Below are 17866 nucleotides of genomic sequence, written 5' to 3' on the forward strand. Positions count from 1 at the left end.
GCGCGCCTCCCCGGCCCCACCCCTTTCTGCGCGCCTGTAGCCAATCAGGAGCCGGGCCGCGCCAGTGTCCCGCCCTTGCACGCTGCCCTGGGTTCCGAGAGCGGACGGGTCTTTCTGCGCATGACCCCGCCGCCCCAGCCAGCCTGCGGGTCTGCCCCCGGCGCGGGTCACTCCTCTGGGCGGAGTCCGGCTCCCCCGGGCCTGGAGTAGCTTGCTGGGCATGGGCAGATGGAGAAGCTGGCGGCCAGGACAAATCTTTCGGGAATCCCATTCAACCTGCCCCTCCCTCCTCCCGTTCCCCACTCCTGAATGGTACTCCCACCTGAAAATAGGGTGTGGGTCACTGCTCACATGTCAGGGTTAGGGCTGCTGCGGCTGGGGTCAGGGCTTGGGGTCAGGGGTCAGCTTGTGACCAGGACTCAGGGTGAAGGATCAAGCTTGCCTTCCTACCCAAATTCAGTCCCCAGGAAAAGGAACTAAAAGTTCATTGCATTAATAGATATTTAAAAGTCATACTTGGAAATTGTTTAAAGAAGGAACAAAACCATCAGCCAAAGGATAGTGAAATCCCAGGGTATCTGGAAACCTGACTTAGGAGGGAGAGACATTAAAAAGCTGTGTGATTTTTTTTTTTTAACTTTGAAGAACCAGACTAAAGGACTTTAATTACTGGATCAAATTCACTCTAGAGTAGTGGTTCTCAACCTTCCTAATGCCGCGACCCTTTAATACAGTTCCTCATGTTGTGGTGACCCCCAATTTCATTGTTACAAATTGAACATAATTAAAGCATAGTGATTAATCACAAAAACAATATGTAATTATATGTGTTTTCCAATGGTCTTAGGCAACCCCTGTGAAAGGGTCGTTCGACCCCCAAAGGGGTGGCGACCCACAGGTTGAGAACCGCTGCTCTAGAGGAAGGAATCTGGGATGTGCTCCAGGGTTCTATCAGCGCCCTCATATTTTTAGAATATAGAAGGGCCCTGGCCGGTGTGGCTCAGTTGGTTGAGCATCCTCCCATGCGCCCAAAGGTCGCTGGTTTGATTCCTGGTCAGAACATATGTCCAGGGTTTTGGGCTCGATCCCACATTGGAGTGCGTGCTGGAGGCAGCTGATCATGTTTCTCACAGAGATGTCCCCCCCCCCACCCCCCGCTCCCATCTCCCTCAATGGAAAAAAATATCCTTGGGTGAGGATTAACTAATTAAATAAAATAAGGGCAAGAGTTAATGCTTTTGCCAACAGGGCTATTTAAAATCTACTCCAGACCTGTAAAGTTAATATGATTTCCCATGGCAGGATAGGCCAATATCCTGGACCGCCGTCCTACCCTTCCCTCCCTAGTCCCACCCCCAGGGTGACCGCTTAGCTGGGCATCTGGCTCCCTGGGCAGGCAGTGGCCACAGAGCTGCAAGGTGGAGGCTGCAGCGATGGCCAGGAACCCTCCCTCCCCCAACCCAAGCTGTGTGTTCACTGGCTGGCCGGCCAGGCGTCCTGCTGCTAGTCACACAGGGTCACTCGGTTGTGCAGGTAGAGCCCATTGCTGTTGAAGGCCAGCATCACCTCCAGAGAAGCCTCTGTTGCCCTGCAGGCCCCAGAGCAGCCGGTTGCTGACTGGACAGCTGTGGGGAGAGGCAGCGTCACCCATTGCTAGGAGCCTGGGCTTGGGATCCTCAGTGTGGATGGACAAACATTGATTTCCCTTTATGTGCTTGTCCCTGTGTGATTGTAGATGCTGGGTCTCTTGCTGAGAACTTTGCATACATTATTTCATATCAGTCCTAGAAGAAAGACAATACTTTTGCCCCCTTCCTTCTCTTTTTAAAAAAATATATTTTTATTGATTTCAGAGAGAAGGGAGAGGGAGAGAGAGATAGAAACATCAACGATGAGAGAGAATCATTGATCGGCTGCCTCCTGTATGCCCCCTACTGGGGGTTGAGCCCGCTACTGGGGATGGGTCCTGATCAGGAATTGAACCTTGACCTCCTGGTTGATGAGTCGATGCTCAACCACCGAGCTTCATTGGCCGTGCAAAGTTGTTCAATTTTTACCTTGTCCGATTAAGGTGCTGCTCCAATGAGCATTGGTTCATTGAATCTTCACAACTAATCTGAGTAAAGACTATTATTTCTATTAACCAAATGAAGAAACAAAGGCTTAGATAGGGGAAGACATCTATTCAAGGTCACACAGCCAGGAAGTGGTCCATCAGACCCCAGAGCCCAGTGTCTTCTCTACCATGCTGCACTATCTCACAAAAATACAGCTTCATTCTCATACCTGAGCCAGCCACTCTGGAGAGAGAGAGAAGGGCCCAGCTCAGCACAGAGCCTTCCTCTTTTCCCTGGGCAATGGGCAGAAATCGGTCCATCACCTGATACCCTATCATTGCATCCTTGACTGTTGTCAAAGGTCTAATTCAGTAAACTAGTGACCCAACCCAGGTGACAGGCTCTTCATTCCCACAACCTAGTTCTGAGGAGGCACCAACCCTTGTCCCCAACCCTGCCCCGGTCTTGCACCCACTCCTTCCGCACCCAACTTTCTTGTAGCTCTGTGCAGAGTTAAAGGGATTGCAATAGGGCAGAAGAGCTGGCTGGGATGCATGGAAAGAGTAAGGGGATCTAGGCTCTAGACCTGGGTCTATTACTGACTCACTGTGTGATTTTTAGGAAGATCCCACCCACCTCAGTGCCTCCATGTCCCCCTCAGCACAGTGAAGGACTTGGGCTCCGCATTGGAGGAGCCCTCTATACTCTGGTGACCAATGGGTCTGTTTGCTACAAAAGTCCAGGCTGAAATAAACAGATGTTTGCTATAAGGGTTTCCATTTTTTATTTGCAAGGAGAGATGTTTCCATTGGATCTAATTTTGTTGTTTTTCTTCCGTGTGGTCAACCAGTTGTCTCTGCCTCCTTACAGAAAAGTCCATCCTTTCCCTACTGACTTGCCATGCTATCTGTCAGTATGTATCCAGATGGATTTTCATTCCCTTTCTTTCATCCCACTGGTTCACTTGTCTATCCCTGCACCAACACCATGTTATGTTACTGTTACTTTAATGTAAATCTCAGTCTATGGTAGAGTCTCCCATCTTGTTCTTCAGAATTATCTTGGCCATGTTGGCCTTTTGATTTTCCTTATATATATTAGAATCTGCTTATCGAGTTGTGATTTTGATGGGAATCATGCCACAATTGTAGATTTGGGAGAATTGACATCTTTATGATACTGATGTTTCCTGCCCACAGCAGCTCCTTTGAGAAGCCATGGAGTATGGCCTGGGCTCTGAAGTCAGACCTGTGATAGGATCCTAGCTCTGTGATGGGGACAAATCACTTCATGTTTCTGAGCCTCAGTTTCCTCAGCTGTAAAACAGGGATGATAATAGTACCCACCTCACTGATGGTCATAAGGATTAAATGAGATAATGCATGTGAAGAACCTAGCATAGTGCTTAGCATATACTTGGTGCTCAATAACTAGAACCTGCTAATAACTATCCCCTTCTGCTCCTCTTACCAAAATTGCTATCTGCTTCCTGGATACTCCTATTCCTGGAAAATGTCATGGACTCATGGGAGTGATGAGACATGCAATTTGCTGCCACCTCCCAATATCTTCCCCCAAGAGAGGGCAGCAGGTGTCTGAGCTCCTCGGCCCTCAGTTCTAGGCCAGCTTGGGAGAAAATTAGCCTGCTGAAACCCTAAGCTATTGGTCCAGCCCAGATGGGAAGGACAGACAAAAAGGGGGAGATAGCTGAGATGACAAATGGAGGAAGTAGATAGACAAAGCTAGCATCCTCAAAGAAGATGGATGAGCAAAGCCAGAAGCCCCTTGGAGGTCATCCCATCATGCTCCTGTGTCCAAACTCATTGGTGCCCAAGCCTTTTAGACAATTAAAGGGTGGGTGGAGGATGGCTGTGCTCACATTATAGGATCTTCCAGAGGATACTACCTGATCTTACCTGATCTTCCACCACCTTCTTCCCCTCTCTGGCCAGCCAGACAAGGAGAAATGAGAGTCCCCAGAGAAGGATAGATGGAAAGGGTGAATGTGGATACTCACCAGGCAGATTGAGGGCTCGATCTCCAGTAAATAGCAGCAGCAGCAAAAGCCACTGGCTGCCCATAGCTCTGCTGGTTGATGATCCTGGAAGGCACTGGAAAGAGTCCTGGCCCAAACATCAGCTCCAAGATAGTGAGGCACTGCTGTCACTGGGGCCACCTCTCACCTGCCTGCTGAGTATACCACCCTGTCCCAGGTGTCCAGACTTTTCCCCCCAGAAGATCCCAGAGGGCTCCTCTGTAGTGAAACCAATGCTGATGGGAGGGGTATGGAGGGTAGAGTTTCCCCATCAGCTGCAATCAGTAGGTCTCTGGGGATCCCCATTCAAGTTGATGAATATCCCCAAGGTCCCTAGTTGTCAGTCTTTGCTAAATAGCTGGGCAGAACTCTGGGCCTTTCAGCCTTCCCCTCTATCCAGCACCGAGGAACCTGAGTCTCAGTGATGTGGCTGATTTCATCAGCCTCCCCACTCCTGGGCTGAGAGCGGGCCACTTGATCTTGGAGCTAGAAACCAATCTCATCCTCTCCCCATTGCACAGATGGGGAAAGCAGAAAACAAGGCCCAGTGACTTGCCTAAGGACCAGAATCCTGTCCTCCAACACATCTCTTCCTGTTGCCCGTGACGGCCACAGCTTTCTCAGACTCTCTGCATTGCCTAAGTCTGGGACCTACTATGGCAGTAAATGGTGTCTGGTTTGTCATTCTCCATTGCCCCAAGATGGAGCTTCCTGTACCTGCATGACTTGGTCAATGGTGACCCCATTAGACTAGAATTCCCCAGAATGAGGACCAGTCTCTTCTGCCTTCAGACAGAGTGGGTAGGACTGTCTCCTGCATCAGGCAGGGGCTCCCAGCCACCAAATTTTAGGTCTCTAAGCACATGATTGTATCTTTACCATTTAGTCACAGTCATGTAGGGTGCAGATTCTCTCTCCCATTGGACTGGAAGCTCTGGAGGGCAGTCAGTGACTTTCCCATCAGACAAACAGGCTATTGAGGGGCAAGATCAGTCTTGCCCATCAGACCTGGGGCAAGGTTGCCCCAAGGTGTTGGAGATCCACAAATCAGACACATTGATGCCAACATAAAACTTTATTGTCAATACACAGATGCCTAGCCTTACTGGCCTCAGCTTTTTCCTCTTAGTTCTTGGGCCCACGGAGGCCTCATCTAGTTCTGGCCTAGAGCAGGGGGCCAGGGGTGCCCCTACTTAGGCCAAATCCTGGCTGCCTTGGCCAGCACCTTCTTGCTGTAGGGCTCCCACTCTCATCCAGCGTCCTTCTCCATCCTGGCTCCTCTAGACCTAGAACTCACGGGCACAGGCCCTAGAGAGGCCACCACCTCCATAGCTCCAGGCATCACCCCAGGTGTAAGGGAGAGGATGGGCTCAGGCCAGGCTTAGCCAAGTCAGGCTTGGGATGCAGGAAGATGCAGCAGCTGGGCATGTGTGCACAGGCCCCTTGGCTCCCCTCCTGCCCTCTCAGCGGCTGCTCTTCTTCCTTTTAGGTAAATTTGTGGTAGATTCCTGAACCTGCAAACCCAGAGGTCTTGTCAGTACTCTACCCTGCCATGGCAGATGCTCCTTACTCCCCTCCTCCAGCTTCAAGGCTGCCCCATGGAGGCCTCCCAAGGAAGTCCTTCATATGTCTAGCCTGCCTAGTGTCCTCTCTGGGCTTGGGAGCCCAGGCTGTGGAGATTTACAGTCACAGTCAGACGGTGTGAGAAGCAGAAACTAATGTGTGTGTGTGCCTTTTTCTCCCCAAGAGGCTTCCTGCTCGACAGGACCCAGGGGTCCTTTGCCATCAGTGGGCATAAGTATCTGCCACTAAGCAGGAACGGAGCTGGCTCAAGCCTCTCTAAGAAAGGGTAGAGTTGAGGGCACTAGAATCAGAAGTGGCTCAATGAGAGGAATCTGATGGATTCCCGGGCTTCTTAAAGAAGGAAAGGTGGAACCTAACCAGATTGGCCGATTGGCCGTGACTGCTGGGGCTAAGAGTCTAGGGGGCGGGCCTAGGAATAGACAAACTTGGACTAATTCCTCAGAGACTAGGCTGGGCGGGGCGGGGCTGGGTAGGCTGGCGGGGTGAGCACAGATCGGGTAGGAGAGGGAAACGGTACCTTTTCCATCTGGACAAGCGCAGTGATCAAGTCTTGCTGGCTAGTCATCTCATGCAGGTCCAGGGAGGACTTGCTCTCCATCGACTGGACTGACAAGGGTCTGTGCAATAGCTCCTCCTCCTGCTCCTGGTTGAAGCGAATGGAGCGCACCTCCTCCACTATCCTGGGGGCGGAGGGGTGGGCCGTTCAGGGTAGGGGAAAAAGGGGCAGTCCTCCCACCTGTTCCCTGGTGTCCGCCCCCTTCACCCTCCTTCTTCACGCTGATAGAGATCCAGGCCAAGCCGGGAAGTCTGGATTCCAGCTCCTCCAAAAGGCTGGAGAACCATGGGCAAGCCACTTCACCTCTCTGGGCCTCAAGGACCACAGTATAAAATGGTGAGGACATAAGGCCAGAAGAATCTGAGGCTCTGCTCAGTCCTAACTCACGGGACTCAGGGGTACCCCCAGTAAACGCCCTACGTGTTGAGCTCATCTCGGATCTCTTGGTACTGCATCAAGTTCTCCTGTATCGCCTCGAGCACCAAACAAAAGTTGTCGCAAGCGCTTTCGGAGAGGTTGGACAGAGGGCCTCCCACAAGCGGCTCTTGGGGAAGGCCAGACATCTCCAAACGGGCCACCTCGCAGTGCACCAGGGGCAGGTCCGTGTTCCCGTACTCCTCCATATCTGTCTGGGAAAGGGGAAACGGAGAGGGGAGAGACAGCTCAGCCGGCACCCCCTGCCCCAGCCCCTTCCTGCTTGGCTTCAGAGAGGATGAGTCTCTTAGGACACCAGGATTCTAATGTCCCTTATTTCAGCTTCAACCAATCTTAGCCTTCTCGCTCCTGCTAAATCCTACCCAGCAAACTTCTAAAGCCCATCTGCTCCCAATTCACAGCTTAGTGACTTCCACACTGTGGGAAGTACTACACCATTCACCTCCCCAGCCCTTTGGAGGTTCTAACCCTGAATAAGTAATACTGTAGCTAACATGTAGTGAGTTCTTAGTACGTGTCAAGTACTGTTCATTTACCCATGCCATTCTCAGGATAGTACTTTGAGGTAAGTACTATCATTATTCCCATTTTACAGAAGAAGAAATCGAGGCTTAGATTGGTTAAATGCCCTAAGGTCATCCAGGCTACCCAGTTTGAGTTGCCATAGAAATAAAACATCTAGGAAATCCACAGCCCTCAGAAGCCCCAGTTGGTAAATTCGCACTCAAGGTGGGAAATGATGCCTCTGGGTCTCAGGCTTGGCTTGCTCCAGGCACTTGAGTGTGTGAGCACACACACACGTACCCCTATGCTCAAGTCAGCACTCATACATACACTCCCCCTCCTCCCTCTGCCCTCCCCATCTCACTCACCTCACTGAAGCCTATTTTATCCTGTCGTCCCTGCTCTCCTGACTTTATCATTTGCTCCAGGTTGGTGGTCACCACGACGACCAACAGGTTGATGCCAATAAGGGCACCAATAGTGATGAAGGTGATAAAGTAGAAGGCCCCCGCAACCTCCATTGCGTAGTCCCTGGTCTTCATCCTGGAGATGGCAGGTAGGGGCCCTGTCACCGCCCTGGCCCTTTGAGCTCAGTTTCCTCATCTATGAAATGGGGACATTATCTCAAGGCTACTAGGGCTTCTGCTGCCTCACTGCTACTGTGAGATCCAATGCCTACTTCTAATTGTACTGCCAGACAGCAGGGTCCTCAACCCACCCGGCAAGGTGGGGATTTGTACATCAGCATGATCAAGTTTAATCTATTGGCTATACTCTTTCTTATTATAAAAGATGATTCAAGCTCGTTATAGAAAGAGCAGAAGGAAAATATACAGGAAAAATCCCATCCACTGTTAACACATTGTATGCGGGAAACGTATTTATACGTTTTATAAATACGTTTCCCGCATACAATGTGTTAATACCTATTATAACTATCCCATAAAATATTCCCCAAATAATAGTGTGTCCTCTCTCTCTCTCTCTCCCCCCCTCAGTGTGTGTGTGTGTGTGTGTGTGTGTGTGTGTGTGTGTACTATGCCAGGTTCTATGCTAAGAGATTTATATTGATCCTCACAGCAATCCATGACATAGCTAATATTGTATTGTAACCCTCAATTGACAGATGAGGAAACTGAGGCTTAGGAAAGTAGTTTGCCCAAGGCCATATGGCCAGTGTGGTAGAGTAAAGACTCAGAAGCCCCGTCCCCCTTTATTGCACACTCTGTGGTTTCTCTACCACCTAAATCATGATGGATAATGATAGTAGAATCTCTTTGCCAATTGAGCTTCTACTCTCATATGAAGGGAATAAAAAGATATCATCAGTGGGCCCAAATCCCTGGAGCGGACTGGAAACAAATATGGGTTAGTCTTCATGGGAAAGCGGGAAAGGACAGAACCCAGGCAACCATCTGTGGCCAAACGGGACCTTGGGCAGTGAGTCTAAGAATCAATGAAATGAGACCCTAGGTTCCCAGGAGTCCAGACAGTTTGGTAGGCCCCAGTGTGGGCTGGGAGGCTGCCCTAAAGCGCTAGTGCAACCACAGACAGCTCCTGTGCCCAAGGCCTGCCAACCCGGCTATTTAGCACGATGGGAGAAATATCCATGAATAGGCCTGTGGTGGGACTTTGATTGGTTGGAGTTTCAAGGGGACAAGCCTTCAAGTAGCCCACAAACCCAGAGGCCCCAGACCAGGGATCTCTTTTCCTCCTTTAAAGCCCTGACACCCGTTTCCTGCTGGGCCATCCTCATCCCCAGCCCTGGAGCTCCACACCCACCCGGAGCCCTTTTCCCTCTCCAGTCGGTATTTTGTTTCATGGGAGCCCAGCCCCTGCCTTGCCTGGATGGGCTGGGGGTCAGAAGCCTCCCAGGGACTCACTGAAAGTCATTGTAGATATCCACCCAGCCATCTTGGGTGATGCAGATGAAGAGGGTGTACAGGGCCACCTGCATGTTCTGGAAATGCTTGGGCACGAATGCACCAAAGAGAGTGACCCCAAACACGGAGAACACCTGCCAGAGAGACCGAAGACCCGTCTGACTTCACACAAGAGCCTTGGAGACAGCACATACAAATGAACGCTGCCAAGGGAATCACAGGGATTTGGGCCCATAAGCCTCTCCTCTTCTCCAGACACCCCTGTATCCCCAGTGACCCATGACCTGTTCAGGGAAGGGGAATGGCTGGGGTGGGGGAGAGACTGACCAGCATGAAGAAGAGGATGAGGCCCATGATATTGGCCATGTCAGGCACCGACTGCAGGATGACGCGAATGATCCGGGCCAGGGGCTCCACAGACATGCACACATGCACGAGACGAAGGACCCTGTAGCAGAGCCTCTCAGGGATGCCCCTCAGCCTTTCCCAGACCCCTCCTCCACACTGCCACCCTACCTGCCCAGACAGGCAGAACTACCCCCAGTTGGTAATAGCCCCCCATCTCTTCCCCAGGGTCCAGGCAGGTCCCCCTCTTTTCTCCAGAGTTCCCAGCTCACCTGAGGGTGTAGGTGATAGAGATGACATTGAGTTCACTAATGAAGAACCCCAGGAGCAAGATAAAGATGATAAGGAAGTTGAGGATGTTCCAGCCGTCCTGGGGGTTGGGGTGGGCCAGCCCCAGTGGGGTCTGTCAGGCCCAGCCCATGGAGACATCCTGGGTCTGCCTTCCCCACCCCCCAAGGATGAGGGGATCTTCTCACAGCAGGGCCAATCATCTGCCATTCACTGTTGTTACTCATTCTGTTGCCCACAAAACATGTCACCCAATAGGCATGCACTTGCTGTCTCATACATGTGTCAACAGCCAAGTGCAGTCTCAGAGACACACAGTGTATGATCGCACATACATACAAGCTAGTTCCTCAGCTGAGCACCCCCTTGGTTGGTGCACTGCTGAAAATGGCCTTGTCCTACAGTTAAGTGACAAGAGAGTGTTGGGATGCTCCATTCTTTGTGTGACACACACTCCAATTAATAATAAAAGGAAAATAAATACTAATGAAAACATGAAAGACCACTGCTTCAGTAGCCAGTTCAGAGGTGAACTAGCTCTCACTGTATAAGAGAGACAGGACATTTTTACAAGCCCTTTGTCCAATAAGGCACAGACTCATCTAGGAGTGGGGATGGGGGAAGGGCACTCCCAGAGACGAAAATTCAAGCACAATGACTAAAGAGGGGACTTTGCTCTATCTCACAAACAATATGTGCATTGACCTTTTGACCAGTGATCCCACTTCTAGACACCTGACCCACAGAAACTCTAGTTCAAGTACAAAATGACATTTGTATGAGGTTGAAAACAACCAAAGTGTCCAGCAAGTGGGCCCCGGTTGAACAAACTATTACATATTCATTCACTGGAGTAGTACCGTTGAGCCATTAAAAAAAGAAAAGTAAAAGATCTTCATGTATTGACATAGAAAGTTTGCCAAGATCCATTAAGTGACAAAAGCAAAGTGCAGCCCTAGCTGGTTTGGCTCAGTGGATAGAGTATTGGCCTTCAGACTGAAGGGTCCCTGGCTCAATTCCAGTCAAGGGCACATGCCTGGGTTGCAGGCTCAATCCCCATTAGGGGGCATGCAGGAGGCAGCCAATCAATGATTCTCTCTCATCATTGATGTTTCTATCTCTCCCTCCCTCTCCCTTTCTCTCTGAAATCAATAAAAAATATATTTTAAAATATTTAAAAAAGCAAAGTGCAGAACAGTGACAACAGTATGTTACTGTTAGGAAAGGGAGGACTAAAAATATATACTTGTTTGCTTATGATTGCAAAATAAACAGAGGTAGGATAAGCAAGAGACTATAAATATACAAAGATTACCTAGAGAGGGTGGGGTGGAGAGAAAGGGATGAAAGGAAAGGAATGAAAGCAAGAATTCTGTGTGTACTTTTCAATATAGTTTTGACCAATATGTATCTGCACTAAATATTTTTTAATGAAAAAAATGTTCTTAAATTCCTTGGGTAGTCTAATAAACACAAGCTTGCCCAGTGTCCCAAGTTCAGAATGTCTGTGCCTACACATCCACAAAGAGACACAAGTCTGCCTGTCTAAAGATTCATCCCTCTACCCATCCGGTATTAAACACACTATATGCCAGACCCTGAACCAGATTCTGAAGACACAGGATTTCTGCACTGCTGGGTTCACAGCTTATTTTATTTTGAGGGAGTTGGACAGGCAGTAAACTTTAACTCTAAGCAAGAAAGATAAGCACATAATATTAGGGAGACACAGAGCAACAACTAATCTAGTCTGGGAGAGACAGGAAGTCTTCCTGGAAGAGAGGACATTTGAATGAATCTTAAGCTGTAAGTAGAAGTAAAGCAAGTGAATAAGTGGCATAGACAGGGGTCAGCATGGACAAGGATATGGAGGTGAGAAGCACTGTGTGTGTGTGTGTGTGTGTGTGTGTGTGTGTGTGTGTGTGTATGCAACTACAAGCAGTTTGGTGCAGTTTGGTGCAGCTGGAACAGCCAGGAGTGATGAGGCTGCAAAAATAAGCAAGGATACTTTGGCTTGTGCCTTAGGAAGATCACTTTGATGACAGGTGGGGACACAGGAAGCCATAGCAACATCCTGGTGAGGGAAGACAAAGCAAGAGCTAAAACAGGGATAGGAGAAATTTGACGAGATGGGGGGGGGGGGGCGGGTTCAGGGTGGTATGGCCATACCATAGACAGGGATAGCAGAAATTTGAGAAAGATTTAGGTGGTGGAATAGTGATTAATAGGCTGTGGAGGTGAGGAGAAGGAAGGAGTCACGCACAGATGATAAAAAAAAGGGGAGAGCTGGGGACAAAATTGGGGATCCCTATGTGACTGGGTAATATTTGAGATGTTAATTTCCAGACTTCCTCCCTTCCCTGTATTTATCCCTTTCTTTCCTCTCGACAACCCCTCCACCACACCCTTGCAACAGGGATCAGATTTTGTGTTTTAGGATCCAGGGGGAAGGGTGGGAGTGGGGAAGGAGGCAAAAACAGCTTCTAACCAGCCCTCGCTTTTGGCACTGGTAGCCTGGCCACAGAGGAAAGGTTAGGTTTTGGAACATTATCTCAGCCAGGGGTGATTTTGCCCTCCAGATGACATTTGGCAATGTCTGGGGACATTCTTGGTTATCACAACAAGGATGGTGCTAATGGTATCTAGTGGGTAGATGCCAGGAATGCTGCTAAACATCCGACAATGCATGGGACAGTCCCCACAACAAAAAAGTATCCAGGCCTAAACGTCATTATTGTAGTGCTGAGGTTGAGAAACCCTGGCTTATGGAATGGCTTGGAGGAACACAAAATCCTCATGCTTGCTTCAAGTCTCCTGTGCTAAGACACTCTGGGACAAATCCCTAAGTGTTGCTGAAAGAAATCTCAGGAAGATGAAGGAGGAATGTTCCCTCCTAGTAAGTAGATGTCTGCCTGCATCCTAGAGCTAGTTCTGAAAGAGCAGTGCAGGGAAATGTTCACAAAACCAAGGTATCTGAGATATGTCAATACGAACCATCCTATTCTTTTTTTAAAAATTGATTTCAGAGAGGAAAGGAGAGAGAGATAGAAACATCAATGATGATAGAGAATCATTGATCGGCTGCCTCCTGCATGCCCCACAGTGGGGATGGAGCCCACAACCCGGGCATATGCCCTGACCGGGAATTGAACCATGACCTCCTGGTTCATAGGTAGATGCTCAACCACTGAGCCACGCCGGCCAGGCTCCTTTTTCTGTTAATAAGCATCCTTACAAGTGTTGTTTGCCCAAAGCAGTCTTTAAGACATTCAGACTTCACAATTTTTGTTCTAGATTCTACATTCTGTGTTCTATGAAGTGAAACCTCTAACCCATGGAAAGCTTATAATTCGAATTGGTTGTTCTAGTAACTATATTTAAATACTTCCTTTTTATGAGAGGGTTCTTTTTTGGGTAGTGTTGTTTTTTTTTTGTAAGCCTCTTCTCGAAAATGCCCAAAGGCAAATAAATCCCTTGGCTCCTGAAGTCCTATTCAAACAAAGAGTTTGATCCCTTGGCTCCTGAAGTCCTATTCAAAGAGTTTGATTTAATGTAACTTTCAGATCTATTCCTACAGAGACAGCTCCTCAACATTCTCCAGAACAGGGCCAACTCTAGGCCAGGGGCAAATCTGACCAGCAGCTCTTTTTTTGTAGAACGCTCAGGCTAAGAATGGTTGTTGTTGTTGTTTTTAAGGAGGGGGGGGGGATCAAAAGAATAACATGTGGTGACACATGCAAATTATATGAAGTTCAAATCTCAGTGTCCTTGAGTGAGATTATTTGGAGCACAGCCATGTTTATTCACCTATGTGCTGCCTACAGCTTCTCTGTGCTCCCACTGCTGAGACGAGTGTTTGCAACAGAGACGAGAGCCCACAAAGCCTAAAATCTTTATCTGGCTCTTGATAGAAAAAGTTTGTTGACTCCTACTCTTGAACCCTGTAAATTAAGGTAAATGCTCTCAATCTCATTTCCTATATAAGGACATCAAGGTTTTCCCAGGATCACAGGATGGGGGAAGGCTGGAGCAGAGCCTGGGACCCAGGGAGGCTGCACTTCTAGTATAAGTTACTATATCAGACATCTCAGAAGTAGTCTCTCTCTCTCTCATACACACACACACACACACACACCTCAATCTTCAGGGCCAGGAGCACAGGGATGGGGACTGGACGGGGTACACTTCGTAAGGAGGGGTAAGGGCGATGGCAGGGAGGGCCCAGGATCTCACCTTCCAGAAAATCCAGAAGCCATTTAACCAGCCAAGGAGAACCTCACAGATAAGGATGGTCAGCACAATGTCATCTATGGTAGAGAACAACTCATAGTGTCTCTACATGGAAGACAGAGAAAAAGAGAGGGACAGAGAGGTCAGTGGAGTGGGGGACTGGGCGGGGCTAGGGAGAGAGGACATCGTGGGGGGAGGGAAGGCCCATATTCCTGCTGCTCCTCATCCTCAGCATCTTTGTAGCTCTTTTATTTTATTTTATATACTTTTAAATATATTTTTGTTTATTTCAGAGAGGAAGGGAGAGGAAGAGAGAGATAGAAACATCAAGGATAAGAGAGAATCATTGATTGGTTGCCTGCATCTCCCTATTGGGGATGGAGCCCGAAACTCAGGCTTATGCCCTTGACTGGAATTGAATCCCAGGACCCTTCAGTCCACAGGCCGACACTTTATCCACTGAGCCAAACCAGCTAGGGATGTAGCTCCTTTAGAGCACATTTTGCATGTACATGCCAGGCACCTTGCTAAGACCGCATATGCATTATTTTGTTTTACTGTCACCATCATCCTAAAAAGTAGGCTGCATTCTCATCTTACAGATGAGAAATGAGTGGTGCTCAAGGTCAGACAGCAGTAAAGATTGTTGTCCAGCCCTGGCAGGTGTGACTTGGTTGGATGTCCTCCGGCGCACCAAAAGGTTGCCAGTTCAATTCCCAGGCGGAGCACAATTCTGAGTTGTGGGCTCGATCCCTGTTATGGGGCATGAAGGAGGCAGCCGATCAATAGTTCGCTCTCACATCAATGTTTCTCTCTTTCTCCCTCTCCCTTCCTCTCTCTCTAAAAATCAATTTAAAAAAAAAATAGATTGTTGTCTGACTACAAACCTTTGCTCCCCTAGACTAAGGATACTTGGAAAAGGGAGACTGGGAGAGGCAGAACTGGCTCCAGAATTGGGAGGAAAAGCCCTAGCCCCTGAGATAGGAGACACCAAGCTCCATCCTTTCTTCTCTGATTGTCCCAACCACTCTTGCTGCTCCAGCTCCCAAATCCCCTAGGCCAACCTGACCAAGCTCCTGAGTATCTCCTCCAGGACATGTTCTCTGGATGAATGGATTGTGGCCAGATGACTTGATGACTGAATTCTGTTTAAACCCCAACTCACTTTCACCCAAACTAGATACTACTCCCTTAGCTCCCCCGAAGCTGTGACGCCACTATAGTCTGTGACTCTATTAATAGCTCCCAGACCCCTGACTCTACCCTGGCAGTTACCAAAGTCACCTGGACGCCTCCCTTTCTTCACTTCCATGGCCAATAGACTCTGCCCCAAGGCTCACTGCCACACATGAAAGCCTCTTGCTACCACACCTTGCCATCACCCCCATCCACCAGCTGGGCAGAGCTTCTTAAACCCAGATGAGAGGTTAAGTTTTATGGGTTCCAAATTCCCAAAAAGCATCATGGGCCAGGGATGTCTGCCCATAACAAGGAAGACTTTCTGTCCCCTCATCTGTCACCTCAGTTCCGCCCCACTGGCCACTGAAGGCAATAGGCTCCCCTATTTATAGAAAGAATTTCCTAAATAGTCCTCCTGCCTTCTCCAAGTCATGGGCATCTATGTCTACATCAGAGTTGCCTTCTCCACCACTAGACTTCCATGGTTCCCCATGACCTTCAGGGTAAGGTTCAAATTAGTCTGGCGTTCACAGGCTTCTAGGATTCGACCTCCATGACACATATCCTATACCAGTGCTTTTGCCATTTTTGACTAGGACCCATAATAAGAAATCTATTTTACATCTTACAACATAACTCTCTCCTCTCTCTCTCTCTCTCTCTCTCTCTCTCTCTCTCTCTCTCTCTCAATTTCTATTTAATTCTTTTTCATCCTACTATTTCATTCTATATCACAATGTTAGTATCTGCACTCTGAATTGATTTCATGATCCATCAATGTGTGTGATCTGCCTCCCCATCTACTCATCTTCCAAATCTAGCAATAGGATTTCTGTTAATACCGTATCAAGGTCATAAAAGCTAAATCCAAGGGGTACTTAGTCCTTACTGCCTGGTCTCTTAGCCACATCTGCCGTTGTGCCCACTCCCCTGAGCGTACACTGTCCTGGGTTTCCTCCCACTCCTCTGGCACGCCTTCTCCTCAGTTTCCCTTGTACCTCCTCTTCCACTTTCTGCCCTTTACTTACGGGTTCTCCTCTAGAGCTCTGTGTTGGCCTGTTCTCACTCAATTCTCTCTCCCCAGGCAACCTCATCAATTCCTTTAGCTTCGGCAACTATCCACCCAGATGCTGGCAACTCTCTTGTCACCACCTCCATCCCAGTGTTCGCTGAGGCATTTCAGAATTGACCTCTAACCCCTCACTATCTCTGTGTGGATACTGCATGGGCACCACAGACTCTACACAACTCAAACTGAACTCAGCATCCTCCCCAAACCTGCTCATCCTATGTCCCCATGTCCCAACAAAAAGCACCAGAAACTTAACTTCTTGCTCTCCCTTTCTGCGTGTACGTGAGGTGGTGACAAATGTTAAACGAGGCAGCACATGTCAGTGCTCACTAAGTGTTTGCTCTAAAGTAAATCAATCTATAAGGCCCATGGATCCAACTCCTAGGGAACTTCAGATGCATGTGACCTCTTTTTACCGACTGCCATTAGCCTGGTCCAAGCCCCATCAGCTTTCACCTGAACATCTCCAACACGATCTTGCCTGCTTCACTGTTTCCCATTCTTGATACTCCCCCTTCCGTAGCCCTCACTGTGGCAGACAGGGTCAGTTTTATAACATGCCTGGTCATGTCACTTCCATGCTTTAAACTCTTCCCTGGCTTTCCAATGACATAGGATAAAGACCACCCTCCTTGACATAACTTAAAGGCCCTGCCCCTGACCACCGTTCTGAACTCATCAGCCACCGCATTGAACATTTAAAAAATATTGATTTTTAAATAGCACAATCCATGTATGTTGTATATTCCTTGTAAGAAAAAAGCACGAGACCAGTGTCACACATAGAACACACATGCTATTTCTCCTGCCCCCAAACACTCTTCCTCACCTCTCTTTGCCTGGCCAACTTCTACTCATTCTTTATTCTCTGCTTAAGTGTCCCTTTCTCCAGGAACCCTTCCTCAATCCATCAGGTTTGATGCCTTCTCCATGTGCTCTGACACGCAGGCATTTATAATGACATGTTTGTGTCTAAGACAGAACTGCATCTGTTGTGTTCATACCTGGAACCCTAGCCCTGAGTACAGTGCATGGTACAGAGCGATTCTCTCTCAGTGACTAGTGAGTAAAATGGGATACCTTTGCCCTAGCCGTTGTGGCTCATTTGGTTGGGCATCCTCCCATGCACCAGGAGATTGCTAATTCCATTCCCAGTCAAGGGTACATGCCCAGGTTGTGGGCTTGATCCCCAGTACAGGAGGCAGCCGATCAATATTGCACTCTCACATCGATGTTTCTCTTGTTCTCTCCCCCTCCCTTCCTCTCTATCTAAAAATCCATTTTTAAAAATCTTATAAATAAATAAGGGATACCCTTCCCTACAAGGCATCTGTTTGCCTGCCTCTGCTCACACCATTTTCCCCCTGCCCTTCCTGTACAAATGCAATGTGTTCCTCAAAGCTGGGCCCCCTCCACCACAATGTCTTCCTTTATCTCTAGACCACTGGAAGGTCAGTGCTGGCAGGCCCTCGAAGAGCAGCCAATCCAATCATCATGGACAGAGGAGGATCCTGAGGCCCAGAGAGGGAAGTGCCTTACCCAGGCCCCCATTAGGTCAGTGGGTGCAGAGGTCAGGCTAGAATCCCACCTGGCCAAGGACGAAATTGGTGCGAGCGCAACGGTGATGGCATTGACCACCAGCAGCATGGCCAGCAGCAGCTGAAACGTCAGTGTGGAGCAGCTGCTTGACATACATTC

The 17866-nt window shown here is 48.8% G+C and overlaps 1 protein-coding gene across 1 annotated transcript in view; it reads right to left on the bottom strand.

Moving 5' to 3' along the window:
- Positions 1-5340: 5340 nt before the first annotated feature.
- CATSPER4 (cation channel sperm associated 4) overlaps positions 5341-17866 on the bottom strand; it is a 13455-nt gene continuing 929 nt past the window's right edge. The window contains 10 exon segments of the mRNA XM_014467341.2: positions 5341-5606; positions 6194-6356; positions 6653-6861; positions 7540-7714; positions 9055-9188; positions 9382-9502; positions 9672-9769; positions 13921-14022; positions 17757-17782; positions 17785-17827. Coding sequence (XP_014322827.1) covers positions 5556-5606; positions 6194-6356; positions 6653-6861; positions 7540-7714; positions 9055-9188; positions 9382-9502; positions 9672-9769; positions 13921-14022; positions 17757-17782; positions 17785-17827 — 1122 coding nt within the window. The 3' untranslated portion in view covers positions 5341-5555.

The sequence above is a fragment of the Myotis lucifugus genome, unplaced genomic scaffold, assembly GCF_000147115.1.
Source record: "Myotis lucifugus unplaced genomic scaffold, Myoluc2.0 scaffold_389, whole genome shotgun sequence".
Lineage (NCBI taxonomy): Eukaryota > Metazoa > Chordata > Mammalia > Chiroptera > Vespertilionidae > Myotis > Myotis lucifugus.